This window comes from Lycorma delicatula, chromosome 3 (genome assembly GCF_047948215.1).
Source record: "Lycorma delicatula isolate Av1 chromosome 3, ASM4794821v1, whole genome shotgun sequence".
In the NCBI taxonomy this organism is placed as follows: domain Eukaryota; kingdom Metazoa; phylum Arthropoda; class Insecta; order Hemiptera; family Fulgoridae; genus Lycorma; species Lycorma delicatula.
This window is the reverse complement of record NC_134457.1, coordinates 139,601,304-139,619,377: the sequence shown is the minus strand read 5'-3', so window position 1 is coordinate 139,619,377 and position 18,074 is coordinate 139,601,304. Positions and strand designations below refer to the sequence as shown.

General features: G+C 29.9%; 1 protein-coding gene across 1 annotated transcript in view; it reads left to right on the top strand.

Annotated features, from left to right (window-relative positions):
• casp (Fas associated factor casp) overlaps nt 1–18,074 on the top strand; it is a 100,995-nt gene that overhangs the window by 59,173 nt on the left and 23,748 nt on the right. The window contains exons 9-10 of the mRNA XM_075360663.1: nt 9,822–9,976; nt 16,069–16,205. Coding sequence (XP_075216778.1) covers nt 9,822–9,976; nt 16,069–16,205 — 292 coding nt within the window. The remainder of the gene's footprint in view (nt 1–9,821; nt 9,977–16,068; nt 16,206–18,074) is intronic.

Here is an 18,074-nt window from a genome sequence, read left to right as displayed (position 1 = left end):
TTCCACGCTCCGACTCGTAGAATGTTCATCACTATCATCACTAAATCATCAAATCATCACTATCCGATAGATTCTAATGCTAATAATTTATCACATTAACAAAAATTAATTTAATTCTCAGTTTGCATATTACATGATTATTCAATGCTCACCCTTGGATAATTGCTACATACTATTCAAAATATTACTATACCAACTTCATTCTTTACTTCTCCTGTTATACCATTAAATAATTTATACACATTGTAACATAATGATCTTTGTATTGCTATTTTTTTCATTCTTTCAATCCTCAAATCTGTTGTATTCTTACAAGAATAACTGCAAACATTTTCGACAAATTTGATATCTTTCAATAAGTACTATGTGGGTGGGAAGCCTCTTTACACTGTAATAAATCCAAATCAGGGCTCTTCTGCTGTCAGTTCTCACTGCTGCTGGAAAAGGTGGGGAGGATAAGCTGTGGTGGGAATTGTCCAGTGTGTTCGTTCATGGTGGGATGACCTTAATCATAGTCAAGTTTGGAACGATAGCGGATATGAGTGTGTTCACTGTCAATGACCGTTGGTTAGCTTGTATGTGGTCCTCCACACACCAGTAAGACATTGGAGAACATTATGAATGGCTTCTTTGTGCATTTTGGAAAATCTTTGCCATCATGGCCAACTTTACTGATGTATGAGAAGAAGGGTTTTACTATGGGAAGTGTTATTGATGCATCATGCACTGAGATGCCGAGCACTCAAATGTGCTCTACTGTAGAGGCATCAATTCAACAATCGTCAGTGAAATCAATGCGCAAATGTTCCTGCAGAGTTAGGCATTCCAAGATTGACAATGCAAGACCGTTTGCGAAAGGACTTTAAAGTTAAATGTTTTTGTCAAGCTACAGTTGGAGTTAAGTGACAATGACCTTGATCGATATGTTTATGCATGTCAGTTATATCTGGAATACTTTCCAAGAGCAAACGAAAAGAACATCATTTTCTCAGACAAATGTGCAATTTATCAAAGCTGTCATAACTGAAATGTTTTTTGTGGGCAAAAGACAATTCTCATTTTTTTAAGGAAACCAAATACCATCTTCTCATGTTATGATTTGGGCTGGGATGACAGTTGAACATCTCCTTTAGTCCTTATTTTTTCGATAGCACAGTTAATCAACCTAGTTATCTGAGAATGATTGATGAATGGTTGCTTCCAGAATTAATGGCAAAAGGAATTGCTGACATCATTATCTTTCAGCAAAACTGTGCTCTAGTGCATTTGAATGTCTGCAGACACCTCAATGAAATTTTTCTGAATCGCTGGATTGGATGTGGGTCAGAAGAGTTACCACCTCCATTGCCTTGGCCAGCTAGAAGTCCTGACCTCACCACAGCTGATAGTGCACTCTGGGGTTTTGTAAAAGAAGAGATCTGCAAACAGGTATGTCGGTCAACAATGAATAGCTCCAAGACGCTGTTTGGTCAACATTTGAAATGATCACCTCCTGAAATGCTGTTGTGATTGAACAACCGGACATGGAGGCGCATAAAGCTGTACTTTGAACATGGTGGAACCATGTTCATGTACAGTAAAATGTCCATATAGACATTTTAAATCCATAGAAGGTAAGCTGCATCTATCCTAATAATTTCATAACTAGTGTAAAGAGACTTCCCACCCACTCCCCATACATAGGAATGTCATAATTTCTTACTCCAAAAATTAACAATAAGTTTAAGAACAATATCCTTTGCTTAATATTCATCCAATATGTCTTCAACATTAAATTAACACTTGTAAACCAATTTCTAAATTACTCTCATCGCTCTATTTGTAACATCTATATTCTGTAAATTTGGTTCTTACTACATTCAAGCAATACTGAAGCAAAAAAGTGTACATAAGGTGCCACCATACTTTTATATAAATTAACTGCTTGAATGTAATCTAATTTATTTCTAATTTTACCTAACAAATTTTTTTTTTTTCATTTTTTTATGTATTTGATCAACTTTTTTGTCAATTCAACTTATCATTAATAACTCCTAAATAATTAATATACTCTACTCTTTCAATATCTTGATTCTCTATTCTTACTGAAACCTGTTGTTTTTTTTTTTTTTTTATCTTATACCATAAATTTCGTTTTGTTTGCATTTAACTGTAGTTCATTAATATATTTAAATGTTCTCTACAACACTGCATATATATGATTACCTTCTATATATACTAAAATATAATCAGCAAACAATTTTACATTACTATGTGAAACGCTTATCTTAATGTCATTTATGTATATAACAAAAACATTAAATCTAAACAGTTCCTTGTGACACTCCTAAATTAACAGCTTTCTCAATAGAGATCACATTTTCCACCTTAATTTTTTGTCTTCTATTATTTAAATACAGTTCAAACCAACAGTATGCTTCATTGCCTTCTCCCTAAAACTTTAATTTCTTTAACAGTTATTGACTATCAGTTGTCTCAAAAGGTCTTTTAAAGTCCAAAAGTACAGCTTTGATGACTGTTCTTATCTAAGAGTGCTTTTGTTGATTCAGAACAAAAGTCAATGCGGTCTCACATGAATGATTTTCCCTGTAACCTGATTGTTTGTCTGTAAATATATTGTAATTCTTCACATAGATATTGAAATAAGACTCGTACTATTAATTGGTCTTATTTCTTCACACTTATAACCCCTTTTATTTTCCTAATTGGTGTTAGTATGAACATTTCAGAACATCTCATGTTTCCTGCTAATATTGTTTCATTAACAATATTCAATAAAATACTTTTTATCAGATTAAAAACATCTAACAAAACCTTCTTTCTCACTAAATCTCCATCTATTTTATTATTCAGTCTTCATATTACATTCAAAAGTTCTTTTATGTATGACATTTTAATGAAAAATCTCTTTCTTTATCACCCTGCTGAAAATATTTCATAATATATTTATTGATGACGCTTTATTGGTACATCTCTTTATTTTTCTGTCACACTTTTTATAAAATAATTATTCAGATCTTCTACATTTATTTTAGCACCATTGATAACCAATTCAGAAATTTCATTTTGTTTATTCTTGCCTGCTAGCATCTTTGTTTTTTTAGCACTTTTTGATTATTTCTCTTGTCTTTTAATCTTTTTCAGAAATTTTATTTTGATTATTCTTATTTTGATTGGCCGTTTTGATTATTTCTGTTGAAATATCTTTTTTAATCTTTTTATGAACCATACATTTTTTGATTTCTTTAATTCGTTTTTATATTTATTATCTATTAATTTAGAATCATTCCAAGCATTATCTTCATTACTAAATTTTGCTCTCAAATTCGTAGTTGTCTTCTTATTTTAATTAAATCATTATTCATCCAAGCTACATGTTACTAAATTTATGAACTTCTTATTCTATACATCTACTAAGATTATCTTTTAAAATGCTAAGAAATACTTGTCAAAGCTAGATTATTAATATTATTTGTAATCTGATCAATATCAGTTAATTTCTTATATAGGGGTCATCCTTATCATATTGAAAAAATATAAACATCTTTCTGTGATGATTTTTATTCTTCATCTTTAATTGAATCATTATAGTTTCAAGATTTGAAATTTTATTTTCATTCATAGTACTGGTTTCAATGTTTTTATCATTATTAGTGAAAACATAATTTATTAATGACTTACTGTTTCTAGTTATTCTTGTCGGTTGATTGAAGATCACCTGTTTCAAATTATAATCATTTAATAATAAATGACTAACCTTATCTACATAAATATTCTTTTTTAACAAATCAGTGTTAAAGTAACCTGCTTTCAATATCTCATTCTTTCCATCGCTAAAAAAGTCATACCAATTACTAAGTTATTAAGTTCATGAAGAAATATTGCATCACTAACATTAGGCAAATGATAAACGAAACCAAAGATCCAAGTTATATTCTTTATTTCACATTTTATACAAAACATCCAGTTATTGAGCTCATTAGTTCATGTGCTGTTAACTTTATGACTCATGTCATTCCTAATGTACTTAGCCACTCCACCAGTATAAGACAACAATGAACCAGTGTGGCAAATCTTATAACTATCAGTGTTTATTTCTTTGTCATTTACTTCAACTGTTAGTTGTGTTTTGCTTAATAATACTAACATCAGTTGAGTTTCTTTTACTAATACTTCTACACACTCTAATTTAATAATCCTTGTTCATGTAAATAAATAATTTTGTCATTTATCACTGAATTAATTGCTATTCATACTGTATGTTCTTTTGAATTATGTCAGTTTTCCTCAAATACACCGGACAATTCTCATCCCATACAGTATGATTATATTCTAAATTTAGTTTCAAATTATCATTAGCTCTTTTACACATAATATATTCTTCTATTTTCTTATTACATTTTAATGCCTTATGTTCATGTTTGAATATTTGAAACGTCTATACAATCCAATGACTTCAATGAATTTATACTGTCTCCATCCTAAGTTTTTAACTGTCTTGTTCTTATTTATAAATCTTGAATGCTTTTACCATCAATTTTTATAATGGTATCATAATTCACTCTTTGTACTTTTATTTTCTTTCTTCTTAACATATACGAGTTTCATTTTAGTTACCTCTAAAACTTCATTCTGTCTTTTTGAATTCTTGAATAATAAATCTTCACTTTCACTACAGTTTCCATCAACACCCCAAATCATTATCATCAGCTCCTTCATAACATATCATTACTTCACATTCTTCTCCTATTCTTTCTTTTACCACCTCCTTAACTTTCTTATCATCCATTGACTTTCACTAAATGTGAATTCTACTTTTACTAGCATTTATTATACTCTGAATAGGTATCACTGCTGGATTAATTTTCTCCTTTATTGTTGATTTTATTTCTATATATCTCTTTTTTCCTGCTTTAACTTAGTTTCTGATTTTTCATTTATCTTTTTCAGTTTATCTGATCTGCAAGTGAACTTTATTAGCAATTATTTCATTATGCATTTTAAGCTGGGGTTTTGAATATCATCAGTTTTATCCATAAGTCTATTGTTAGTATCGATTTATTTTATATCCAGTTTCTGTACATTCAATTTTATACACATACTTCATGAGAATATCTATTTTTTCTAATAATTTATTCATAGGAGCATCAGTGCAACACCTCAGCAATATTTTATGTTTTTAATGTTTACTCTATTATCATAACATTCTTTATTTAACTTTAAATACTTAAAATGAAATGTTTGACCACAAATTTTATCACAGCAGATCTCTTCTTTATTTGATTAAATGATTACAGTTCAATTCCACAATGATTACAGTTTCTATTCATTTTAGCTTCACTTACCGATAACAGCGATTGCTACTAATAAACATCACAATAGTTAAATTTGTAATATATACAATCTATACTCAGTAACGGAACATTTCCAGCACACTGCACTACTACTTATCTTAGCCAATCTTAAAAGATAAGCCAACACTATCTCAGCCTATTGCTTGACCACTCACCTTATCTTACAAGATAAACGGAGTAATAAAATGTCAAAAACAGTTGGTCAATAAAATAAAATTATCACCAATATAAAATTGGAACACAATATATAATTATAACTAGTAACTCACATAAACAAGACTATCTACTGAATAACACACCATATTAATATGTCCTATAAATTATTATTAACTTACAAATAAAAAGAATTAAAAACATTGTGCCATCGGCCAAATCAGTATTACTTCAAAACATATTTGACCAGCAAATTCAGCAAGTTAATCCACACATACCAATACCATTGAGAACAGTGAAAACAGCTGAAAACTGCCAAAAAAACTAAAGTGCGAAGAGCAACAAACGTACATCCACACTCTGAGAACAGTCAATCTAATATTATGGTGTGGTTGAGCATTATCATTCAGAAGTACAACCCCAGTAGATAAGCATGATTTTTTGAATGGCACATCTATGTTCAGTACAGTTTTACAGTACAATTCAATAATAATAGTCAGTCATGCTCCATATTGCAGAAAATAACCAACAAGATAAGATATCTTTCTTGTTCCTACAAACAGTACTATAATTTTTGGACAGAAGATGCTTGCTTAAACTGTGCTTTTGGAAATCAGTATTGCCTTTGAATTGTTGTTGTTTTGACGTTACATTCATGTACAAAATCCAAGTTTCATCCTTACTGATAATGTGATCAAGTAGTCCACCCTCTTCATTTTTAAAATGCTTCTTCCACAATTTTTTTTTAAAATCATTCCTCTGTCATAATTTTGTAAATTCCTGACCTTAAAACATTAGGAAATTGAATTAATAACTCTGAAAGTAAATTGCTGATTTGTCACAAACATTCACATTCACAACAGCATTCAATAGATCGGATTGCAAGGGTATCGGGGCATACTTTTCCAATATAATTGCAGATCCTGAACATTAGTCATTTGCTGCTGAGTTTTTGTAATTATTGAGCCGATATTTAATTATTTAATGGTGGCTGTAAATTTATTTTTATTTTTAAGATGGATGGAGTTGGGGATTGTGAATCCAGTCCTTGTTGCTTTAACATTCAATGTCCTTGTTCAATAACATTCAAAACTCAAATCAGGTTTTGAATGTTATTTTTACTGAGGTTATTCCCTTTATTCCGTATCTTTTCACTTGACAGTATCACCAGCAAAGATGGCAACTCCCGAACAGAAAACCTACTGTGTTACAGTTCAACATGCATTCCATAGAAAGTTTAATTGTGATCCTCCAAGTGACACTAACATTTTTCAGTGGTATAATCAGTTTGAAATGACCAGAGTCTATGTAAAGGGAAGAGGAAGAGTATGGGATGACCAACCAAGGATAACTGAAGAAAGTGTTGAATGTGTTGAGTGTTTCCTGCATACTCCTAAAATATCTGTTAGGAAGACTAGCCGCAAACTAACAATAGCGTGATGAGAGTGTGGAATTTTTTAAGGAATGCTTATATATGTGTTGATACTGTGCTGAGCATGCTGACTTTGCATTTAAATATTGGAGAAGATGACAACTTCCTTGATTGTATTGTGTTTAGCGATAAATTAACATTTCATTATGAAGTTGCCATGAAGTCTTAAATTTCAAAAGCAACTACCCAAAATTAAATGTTTTCTCTGCAATATCCTGATAAAAGTTTATGAACTTTTCCCCCAAAAAAATTAATTTATTTAAAAAACCCTTTTTTTTACTCATTGTACTTTTTGTAGTCCATTTTTCTTCAACCTAAGATAGAATTTTTCTATCAAATCACTGTTTACATTCAATGACTTTTTTTTTTTATTAGAGGTAGTGTTCAGAAATATTTTTTTCTGTGCTCCTTGATTAACATGGAATTAACAAGCAATGAATTTCTTGCTGCTTCAATGATGATAATATCCCTCCATAAGTTGATTCTTAATAAATTCAACTAATAATTTAATTTTTTTTAAATTAGACATTATTAATTTTATATCACATCAGGTAAGAAGATAATATTGATCTACAGAAAGAAAAAAAAAGAATCTTAAAGGGATTAAAACTTTTAGGCTACAGAAAACTTTGACAGAGCCTTATTAGAAGAGCTTATTATGTTTTTTTTTTAAATATTACTAAAATAACTTATGCAATATGAACAGTAGTTTTATGATTTTCCCATCACAGGTTCTATCACTGCAGTTGATAATTGTTATGCATCTACAATTTTATTTAAAAAAAACACAGTATTATTCACCTGCTTTTTTTTTGATTAGAGAATTATTATTTTATTAAGATTGTAATATAATTACTTACTGTGGTTTTAAATTTAGAATATAACACAACACATTTCAACATTCATAAACATAGTATACATTCTGTAAACTGTTTATACTCTGTGAGGTGTGTGTCATTATAGTGTGATACAGTGACATTGCTTGTAGTCTTTTATGTACTTATTTATCTCCACTATACAGGAGTCATCCAGAAAATAAAAAACATTTGGTATTTTCAGTCATGAGCAACAGCTTTTATTATCTTGCCATCACCTCCTAAATGTTTGCTGCTTAAACATTTGTCTAGGAAACAAAATCACTAGGAGCCAGATGGATGTGTGAATATTTTTCACTCAGAATTTTTAATCAGCAGCTGAATATGGCTTAGTATTATGAAAGAAGTCAATTATTTCATTATGTCTTATTTCATTTTTCACTACAAGTTTTTTTTTTGTTTTGAAGGAGTTTCTGAAGACTGCTGTTTCATCTATTGGCATTTATTTCCAATGGGCCATTTTGTGACAGTTTACTCATTTATAACTTCATCAACATATACTACTCTTATTTGCTTGTAAATTTCTTCTACACAGCAAACTTTACTAGCATTTAAAAACTGGACCACACATTGAATTTCAAATTTAACATAAACACATGGAATGGTCAGAAAAACAATAATGTTTCTACACAATCTCAAAACTTTGTTCACTCCAGGAGTGCTGTGCGTGAACATTTTTTCTGCCCCTTGCATACGTGGTGGGAATATTACATAAATACATTCCCATTAATTAATTGTATCTTGATACCTACGTCCCTCTCGATAATTTTTTTTTTTTAACCTTGATGGTATTACTTACCCAAAGCCTGTTTTTTGTAAATAAAATTAGCTATACTTAAGAATACATTTTGTATATTTAGTGACCTCCGTTTATTTTCTTGAAAAGTTATGAGTACACATTATTGGTCTATCTTATTATGGGTATGTTTTTTCACTTTATAAGTTTAACATTTTCATGATTTCTTAATTTCTGCTTGTAAAAATTATGTAAAATAATTTTTGTTGCATTTATCAATTAATTTTAGGGCATTAATATTTGATTGGGGTTTCCAGATTTAATGGTGGTTCTAATTAATCATTATCAATACTTTTTGAAATTCTAAAACAGTTTACTTAAAAAAAAAGTTTCTGATGATATGCAATTTTCATAAAGAAAATTCATTTATATCTTCATTCATGTTTCTCAGTATTATACAAGAGCGGATTTTATTTTGAGTGAATTTAGTTACCAGTTTTTCTGTTATGTTTAAAAATTTGTTGCCTAAAATTGCTTATTTTGTTTCAAACGTGATTATAGATATGATATAGATAAGGTAATTTAATTTTTTTTTCAGCTACGCCAGAGAGCGCTGTGTATAAATAGAGGAAAAGTTTTGTTATCTTACTTTATATATATCAAGCTAGTGCCATAAATAGGAAAATATTTCTTAAGTTAGGTCTATTTTGTTTACTGATTGGTGTATTGTATCTTTATAAGATCCTTCCAGATTTTTATCATTTAAAATTCAAATACGGATACTGAGAATTCAGAATATCTGATTTAAAATAGTCATGAATATAATTTAACTTTGTTAATTTATTATTAATATACTGGGTCTTAGTAAAGATAGTTGTGCATCCCTTTTTATATTAGGAGTAGGAGGTCTGGTGTTACCTGACAGACACCTTGCCTACTAGTTCAGATTTTTTTTTTTTACAGAAATCAAGTTACAAACCCCTGAGTCCCAGTAAAGAAATTTCTGCCACTATGAGCTAGGATGGCACCTTTGAGTAGCCATATACTGTAGTAAAATTGATTGGGATAGTTTACCACTTGAGCTTAGATCAACTACAGAATGTCTCTGGGAATAACATCCTGGAAATTAAAAGGTGAGAAGTAAGACTGAAATGCCAAAACTTCTTTTAATAAACGACAGTATGCTAAATTCTTACATCTGAATAACAGTTATTACATCCTTTTTATCTTACATTATTTTTTTTACCTAATTCTTTGATTTTTTTTTTCAGAGGAGGTTACTAGCTGTCTATTTACATCACGATAATAGTGTTTTAGCAAATGTGTTCTGCGCTCAGTTACTCTGCTTTGAATCTGTTCTACAGTATCTTCATAGTAATTTTGTAGTATGGGGCTGGGATCTTACATTTGAGTCTAATAAAGTGAAGTAAGTACAATTTTCATTATTTTATATTTAAAGAAAGGCATATCATGAGTAAAACACAACTTAAGAGAGATGTTAAACATTTTAGGGGGTGGGTATTTGAGGCACATGAAAATTTGTGTAAATACTTCTTTTGTAATGTTTGAATTGAAAATCAAAGACCTGGCTGAAGGGTATTGGGGCCTAGCTAACCCTTGAATTTTTAAGTTTGCAAAATTTTATTTGTAAAAAACATCCTTGGCATTTTGAAATTTTAATACCTTCAAATTTAGTATTTAATGGATAAAAAATTCAGATTACGTAGTTGGGTTTAAAATTTTTCCATGCCGTTTAAAAATTGTATTCATAAATATTGAAAAAATATATTCGAGGCATGCTGAGGTTTAGACAGAATGATATTTATACCCAGAAAAAATATTTTAAAAGTACAGACTATTTTATGGTCTGTAATTTTACCTGCCAGGTGATCCGGAATGTTATATGCAAGTGTGAAGATGGGTAGGTTGAAATGTGAGATAGAGCGTATATCGGCGGCCGGCTCAGTTAAAGCGTGCTGTGGTGCGATTGGCTCTTGCAAGAACACGTTACTTATAGCAAGCAGTAGTTAGAAAAAATTTTGGAATAGTTAAAAATTTTCATTTATAGTGAAACATGTGCAGTTATAGTAGTGCTATTTTGTTTATATATATATATATATATACAAAAAATGAAAAATTAAAAATAAGTTTGTGTTATTTGTACAAAAAGTGATGGAAAAATAATTGTTTTTAGTTAAAAAATCATACAAAAAAGTTGTGAAGTGTTGGAAATTTGACAAAAATATGGGTTAAAATATAAAGGCATTATTTTACCACCCAATGTTAACCTAAAAGAGGGTTATCACATATTACTATAAAAATTTCCTCGCTTTAATGAAGAATTAGTATGATGAAAATTTTACTTTTTATTATGAATAATAAAATCACAAGTAGTGTAAGACATAGTCCTTAACTAAGATAAATCTTGTCTATTAGATAAGACTAAAACACTCTATACCGACTCTAGGTTATATTTATTTACTATTGTTATGAGGTATATCTTTTGCCTGTATATGGGTCAATGCAATCACTGTAGCATCTGCTTATCTATGAATTTATTACCTGCTTGAATTTCCACAGTTGCCTCAATGAATGGAATGAAAAATTTACTTTTAACATTAATTAATTTTGGAAAATACAAAGTTTAATAAAAATTCATGTTTCGTATTTCATTAAAAATTAGTTAACAATTCTTAGTTTAACTAATATTTTATTTTATTTTTTTGTATTTTAATATTGTTAGTTATTAGTATAAGGCTTCAGTAACTAACTTAAAGTTGAATTTTTTTTTAGTATAAATTTTACAAGGCGTGACTATTAAATAACGAGACTAATACTGTAAAAATATTTTTTCTAATTTATTCGTATTTAGTTATTATCCCCTTCAATATACACCCCTCCATTATCCCTTCAATGCTCCATCGTGAATTTTTCATTGTTCGAAACAGTGTTGGAAGGTTTCTTCTGTGAGCTCTTTTATGACATGTGCTGCTTTTTCTTTCACAACTTCAACGGTCTGAAATTTTGTTCCTTTTAATACAGATTTGACCTTGGGGAACAGATAAGTCACATGGTGCCAGGTCAGGCGAATAAGGCAGATGGTCCAACACTGGGATGTTATACTTTGCTAGAAATGTCTTGATAGATAATGCAGTGTGAGCCGGTGCATTGTGCTGATGAAGAACCCATGACGTGTTCTTCCATAGTTCGGGTTGTTTTTTAACCCAAAGAATAGGATCTTGAATAAAGGCAAGAATAGTTAACCGACGGTCAGATCGGATCAGATTACCAATTTTTTGACATGGAAGGACGACCCTCAACTTCAAGCAAACATCATCTTCATTGTCTGTTCTTCAGGTGAACATCATCTTCAATGTCTTCTCGGCCATCTTGGAAATGCTTAAACCGTTTAAGAACCCATGCACATGTTAAAAATTCATTGCCATATACTTTTTTTTTTAATAAAAGATAAGTTTTGAGAAGCGGTTTTCTAAGTTTCATATGAAATTTCACTACAGTTCTTTGCTCTAATAAAACGCTTATCATTTTTTCGGCAAAACAAATAAAAACAGATGTTATCCAAATGAAGGCCACGGCCAGAGTAATATGCCTACAGAAACTGCAGTGGCAACAATCGAAAGAGAAGGCTTCATGCACCACATCTGTCGGTGGTATGAATTTAGCGCATGCGCAGTTCTTCTGTAGCAGCATTAGTATCATTATTTAGTAGCCACGCCTTGTATATTACAGATATTTCATCATCCAACGAACACACGTCCAGTCAACAAAGTGTGTGTGAAGCTTCAACATCTCGAAACATAGAATGTATTGCAGAGACACTGAGCACACACTTAGAAGAAAATGTATTAGAAATTTCAAAGGTGTCACAAAATTAAGAAGATGTATTTTTTGTGGAAAAAACTCCAAAATAATACAAAGGACAATGCCAATCTCTTTAATGCTCTCAATAAGGACGTTTTGAACAAATTTTTAATACTGTATGAAGAATTTATCAAGGATACTGAAGTTTATAAAAAAGTTCAAAGTTCAGACTATTAATCATTGAATGTGCGGAAAAATTATTTCAATAAATTGCGAGAGTATCAAGATAATCAGAAACAAATTATCACAAAAATTAAAAAGGACATAAAACACGCTTTTGAAGAGATTTGCTGTTTTATTAATGAACGTATTCTTCAAAATAAAACATTTTACTCTTTCAGTTCATTATGCAACAGTTATTTGGATATAATTACAAACATTGCTATAAAAAGGGTGACAGTTATGGCAATTTCAGTAAAGCTCATTTTGAAACAAAATTAAAAAAGAAATAGAGACAAGCTACAAATTACATTCTTACATAATAAAAAAATTGTTGGGCCGAAAGGTTATGATGATAAGCAACAAATACTGATGATAAATAAAAAAATCCAAAAGGAAAATCATGTTTTTATTCGTTTATAATTAGTTCATCCAAATAAATTTTATCGTGTAATTTCATTTTTGTAATAATTTTTTTAATCCATTATATTTTATTATAATAAATAAAAATACAATTTAATTTAAGTAATTTTATTTGTTGAGTTATGTCGTGTATACATCTTATCTTTTTCATTTAATGTTAAATATATGAAAATTTTAAAAACAAAAATTACTACAAAAACAACTGCACGCTTGCTGTAAGTTGTGTGGTCTTATAAGAGCCAATCGCACCGCAGCATGCTTCAACTCAGCCAGCCGCCAATATATGCTCTCTCTCACTCTTCAACTTACCGATAGCATTACTTAGTCACACTCACTTATAACTACTCAAAGTTTTTATTTTTTATTTCATTAAATACTAAATTTGAAGGTATTAAAATTTCAAAATGCCTCAAGAATTTTTTTATAAAAAAATTTGGCAAAGTTAAAAATTCAAGGGTTAGCTAGGCCCCATTACCCTTCAGCCAGGTCTTCGATTTTGTATTCAGACATTACAAAAGAAGTGTTACACAAATTTTTTACAGTGCCTTATATGCCTACCCTAAAATGTTTAACAGCTGTTGGACTATTACTTATGCACATACTTACACAGGGATATATAATCCATATGTGGATAAATAATGCAAAGGAGAGGTAGGAAGAGAGACTGAATGCATAGCTGTTTTCTAATAATCAATAAAATATCCAAAATTTAATCCTCTCATTTTTTAGATTGATTTTATTTGCATTATTTATGTAACTTTGCTACCACTAAATACAGATAATAACTTTATGCACTGTTTTTCTCAGAAAAGATATAGATCTATTTTTTACAAATTATATGTCCCAGTTTTTCTTAAACATGAGATTTTTGTAGAAATTTTGAGATGATAAAGGAATTAGGGTTATTTTCTCTAAAAGTAATGATGTTCGCACAGGTAGTAAGTGTAAAACTCACAAAGCTGAATATCTCGCACATTTTGAGGGGCTTGATGTACTGAAGCATGAGCACTGTGTTTATTAACCAGTTTGTAATCAGTGATCTGGAAGTCAGTTTTAGAATAGTCCTCTCTTAATTTTTTATTTTTACCTATAATTAGTGTTTATATATGAGGCATATTCATAAAGAGCCGTTTGGTCATTAAAAAAAATTAACTCATGAGAAAAGGTTTTTACTTACAGTTTTAGTTTACTACATATCTACTACGCTTTTCCACATAACCACCATTCAGTTGTAAGCACTTTTCATACCACTGCACCAGTTTCTTTATCCCTTTTGCATAGAAGTTCATCACCTGGGAATTGAACCAGTTGACAATGGCAGTCTTGAGTTCCTTTTTGTTTTCAAACTGTTGTCCACCAAGCCACTTTTTCAAATACAAGAAAAGGAAGTAGTCGCTAGGTACAAGGTCAGGACTATATGGAGAGTGGTCAAAAAGTTCCCAATGGAAATCTTGAATCTTCTTCTTGGTTAAGGCAGTGGTGTAAGGACGTGTGTTGTGAAGGAGGATTATACTGGACAACAGTTTCCCATGTCGCCAATTTTGAATTGCACATCTCAATTTGGTGAACATTTCACAGTACATATCAGCTGTAGTTGTTGATTCACATTCCATGAAATGAACCAAAATGACGGCCTTTTCATCCCAAGAAACAGTAGCCATTATTTTTTGACTCGTACGGAGATTGCATAAATTTTATCAGCTTTGGGGAAATTAAATGGTGCCACTGCATTGACTTTTTGATTGTGCATTGGTATAGGATATCCACGTCTAATCGTCTGTAACAATGTTGGAAAACATCATCTCCATCTTGTCGATAGCAGTCCAAAAATGCTTGTTCACTGCACTTCTTTGCTTTGTGTTGGTCAGTGAGCAGTTTTAGTACCGACCTTGCACAGAATTTGTGATACCACAGCTTTTAGAGGTGCGTCCAACATGTGGAAATTCATCAGCCAGAGCACTACTCTTCAATCTCCGATCACATCGCAGTTTTTGGTTCACATATTCAACGATTTTGTCACTTTGAATACTGGGCCTGCCACTCTGCTCTTCGTCATGCACATTTGTGCCTCCATTTTTGAAGTCTCTACACCATTATCTAACCTTTTCTTCACTCAATTATGTAGCTCCATACACTAGGCACAACTCCCGATGAATTTCAGCTGCTGAAGATCCTTTTGTGCATAAAAATCAAATCACAGCACGCTCTTCACAACTGGCAGGAGAAATGGTTGTTGTGGACATTGCAATTTGCATTCACCAGCAGGCAAACAACTACTGTATCAAAACAATTACTGTAGTGGCTTTGTAAATAGCTGATAGATGACCCTGCATCTGTGAAACTGTGTTCAGACCCGCTAATATTTAAATATAAGGTGGTGACCCATATTTTATAAATATGCCACATACATTTAAAAGCAATCACCTACATTGAGTCAAGATCAGATAATTTTGATTATCTCCATTGACTTACATTTTAAAAAATGTTCCAAGTAACTGAAATTTGGATGTTTAAGTACACATTGTCTCTGATGGTAGCTGTTGTAATTTTTTAATTAAGTTATATCTATAAGCTCTGCATCAAAAAGAAGCTGCATGATGGGAAAGTCCTACAAGTGTGTTATCAGCTTTTATATAATTGTTAAAAGATAACAGTAAAGCAGTTCTTCTTTCTACTACTGTAATTTTTTTACTCCAGTGTTCTGCTGGCAGAGACCATGTAGAAGAACATTGAAAAGTAGCTGTAACAAATAAGAAGCTTGTATTTTTATTATTGATGTGAATTTGTAAAACATTACATTTTCTTGAATGGGGGGGTTATGTTTTTGAGTTTTGTTAAAGTCTTTAAAAACTAATTAATTTGAAGTTCAAAACTCAACATTTAGAAACAGTAAAAATTAAAAAAAATATTTCTTTCCTCATAATAAACATGTAATAAATTGACTTTTTTTAATATATTTTATGTTCCATTAGTTATACGATTGTTGTAGATGGTGTTTAGCATGGTCAATAATTTGTTCACTTTAGGTCAGACCTTTTTTTTTTTATGTTTTAGGTTCCTGTCATCTGTAAGCCGGAATCTTGGCTCAATGGCTGCTGTTACAGTGCGAAATATTGATGTTGAAAGACTGCCAGCATTGATTATAATTATGAGAATGCGTTCTAATACAGAAATATTTACTGTAGTCAATGGTAGTTTTTTTTATATATTATTTGCTTCTGATTTTATTCTTTTATTCAAAATAATGTTCTAGTTTTAAGAAATTTACTTTAATGAGAAAAAATCTTTAAAAATTTTTTAACCAACACGTGTTAAGGTAACACTTACAATCTGAATTTTGATTGATGAACCTGCATTGACAGTATTCTATAAAAAATGGAAGCAGTTAAGTTAAATTTGGATGTTTAAATACACATTGTGTCTCTGATAGTAGCTGTTGTAGATTGTATACTCTTATTTAAACTACTGAAGATTTTTCTTTTTCACTACGTATAAACTTACTTAGGATGAATTTTCAGTTCAATGTAATTTTAATCTTAGAGATGAATTTTCAGTCTCAATGTAATATCTTAAATTCAGGTAATGTTATTATTAATCTTTAGCTCAGCTTCTTAGAGTAAATACTATATTTCTAATATAACATGAAACAAAATGTACTGATGTTAACCCCTGTAGCAGTTTTTAATAAGTAACATTGACTAGTTATTGTGTTCTGAACTCCAGCAGTACACAGATGTCTATGTATAAGGAAACTCCTTCCAGCATAGTATTATTTTTAATAATCTGTTATGGTCGTTTGGGTTATGAGCTACAAGAAGAAAAGCAACTGATTCTGTTATTCAGGAATTTTTTTATGAATTGAAATTAAATAATTTTATGAGTCTATTATAATATATAACTGACTTCTTATAACTGAATTTTAATTAAGCAATTTAACACATCTATTTCATTTTCATGCATTGTACATTTTATTATAAATATTAATGAATAATTTGATTAAATATAAAGATTCTGTTAATGGAAAATTAATTTTGAATGTACTCATGTGAAGTGCTGTAATTTAATTGATATTAAATTACAGCATTAAATTTAATTTCATATTACTATATGTACTTCTATTGCAAGCACATACGTATTCAGATTACTAAGTGATTTCTTATACTTATGATTCAGCTTTTTCTTTTTGAAATGAAAGATTGAACATCATTCATGGTTAGTGCATTAATGTTGTATTCTTCCATCAAAATATTTAATTAACAATATTAAGTCATACAGCAAGTAATTTTAAATCTAAATAACATAGAAGGGTATTATACAAGCCATGTATTGCATCTACAATGCTGTACTGAATTTTTATATCTATTTTTTGTGAGGAAAATCATATAATTTGTTAACTAATTCTACAGTTAAAAATAAGAAAAAATATTTCATGTAAACATCTTTGGAAATATTTGTTTTTAAGTTAGGTCTGTAATGGATTTAAACCATGTTACCTGATTTAAGTTCTTTTCTTGAATTTCTTGTATAGTTGCAAATTTCATGACAAAATACAATTGTATTTCGGTTTTGTTTTGAAATTTAATTTTATATTAAAAAAAAAAAAATTGTATTATTTAGTAAAACACTACTTTTGATTTTTTTTTCAATTAAGAAATGAAAAGAAATATTACATATATTATCATTTATTATTATTATGTATATTAATTATTACATATTGGCAATTTAACGTTAAAAGGAAAGTAAGTAAAAATAATTACTGTCTCAAGTTGCTTAAAATTTTACTTTTTAAATAAATATACGTCAACAAAAAAAAATCTAAATTCACTAGGCTGCTGGCTTTAATAACAGAAAAAGTAATATTTAAAAAAAAAAATCAGAATAAGTAAAAATGTAGAATAACACTTTATTTTTACTCTGAAATTTTCTTCATAAAAAATAATGCACTTTGAATTTAACAAATATTTTGAGTTTCCTTATGATGGTGGTGTATTGAACATTTTATTGGTCACTTTCATCTTGTGTATTCATTTTTTACTTCCTTAAATGAAGTAAAGGAAGTA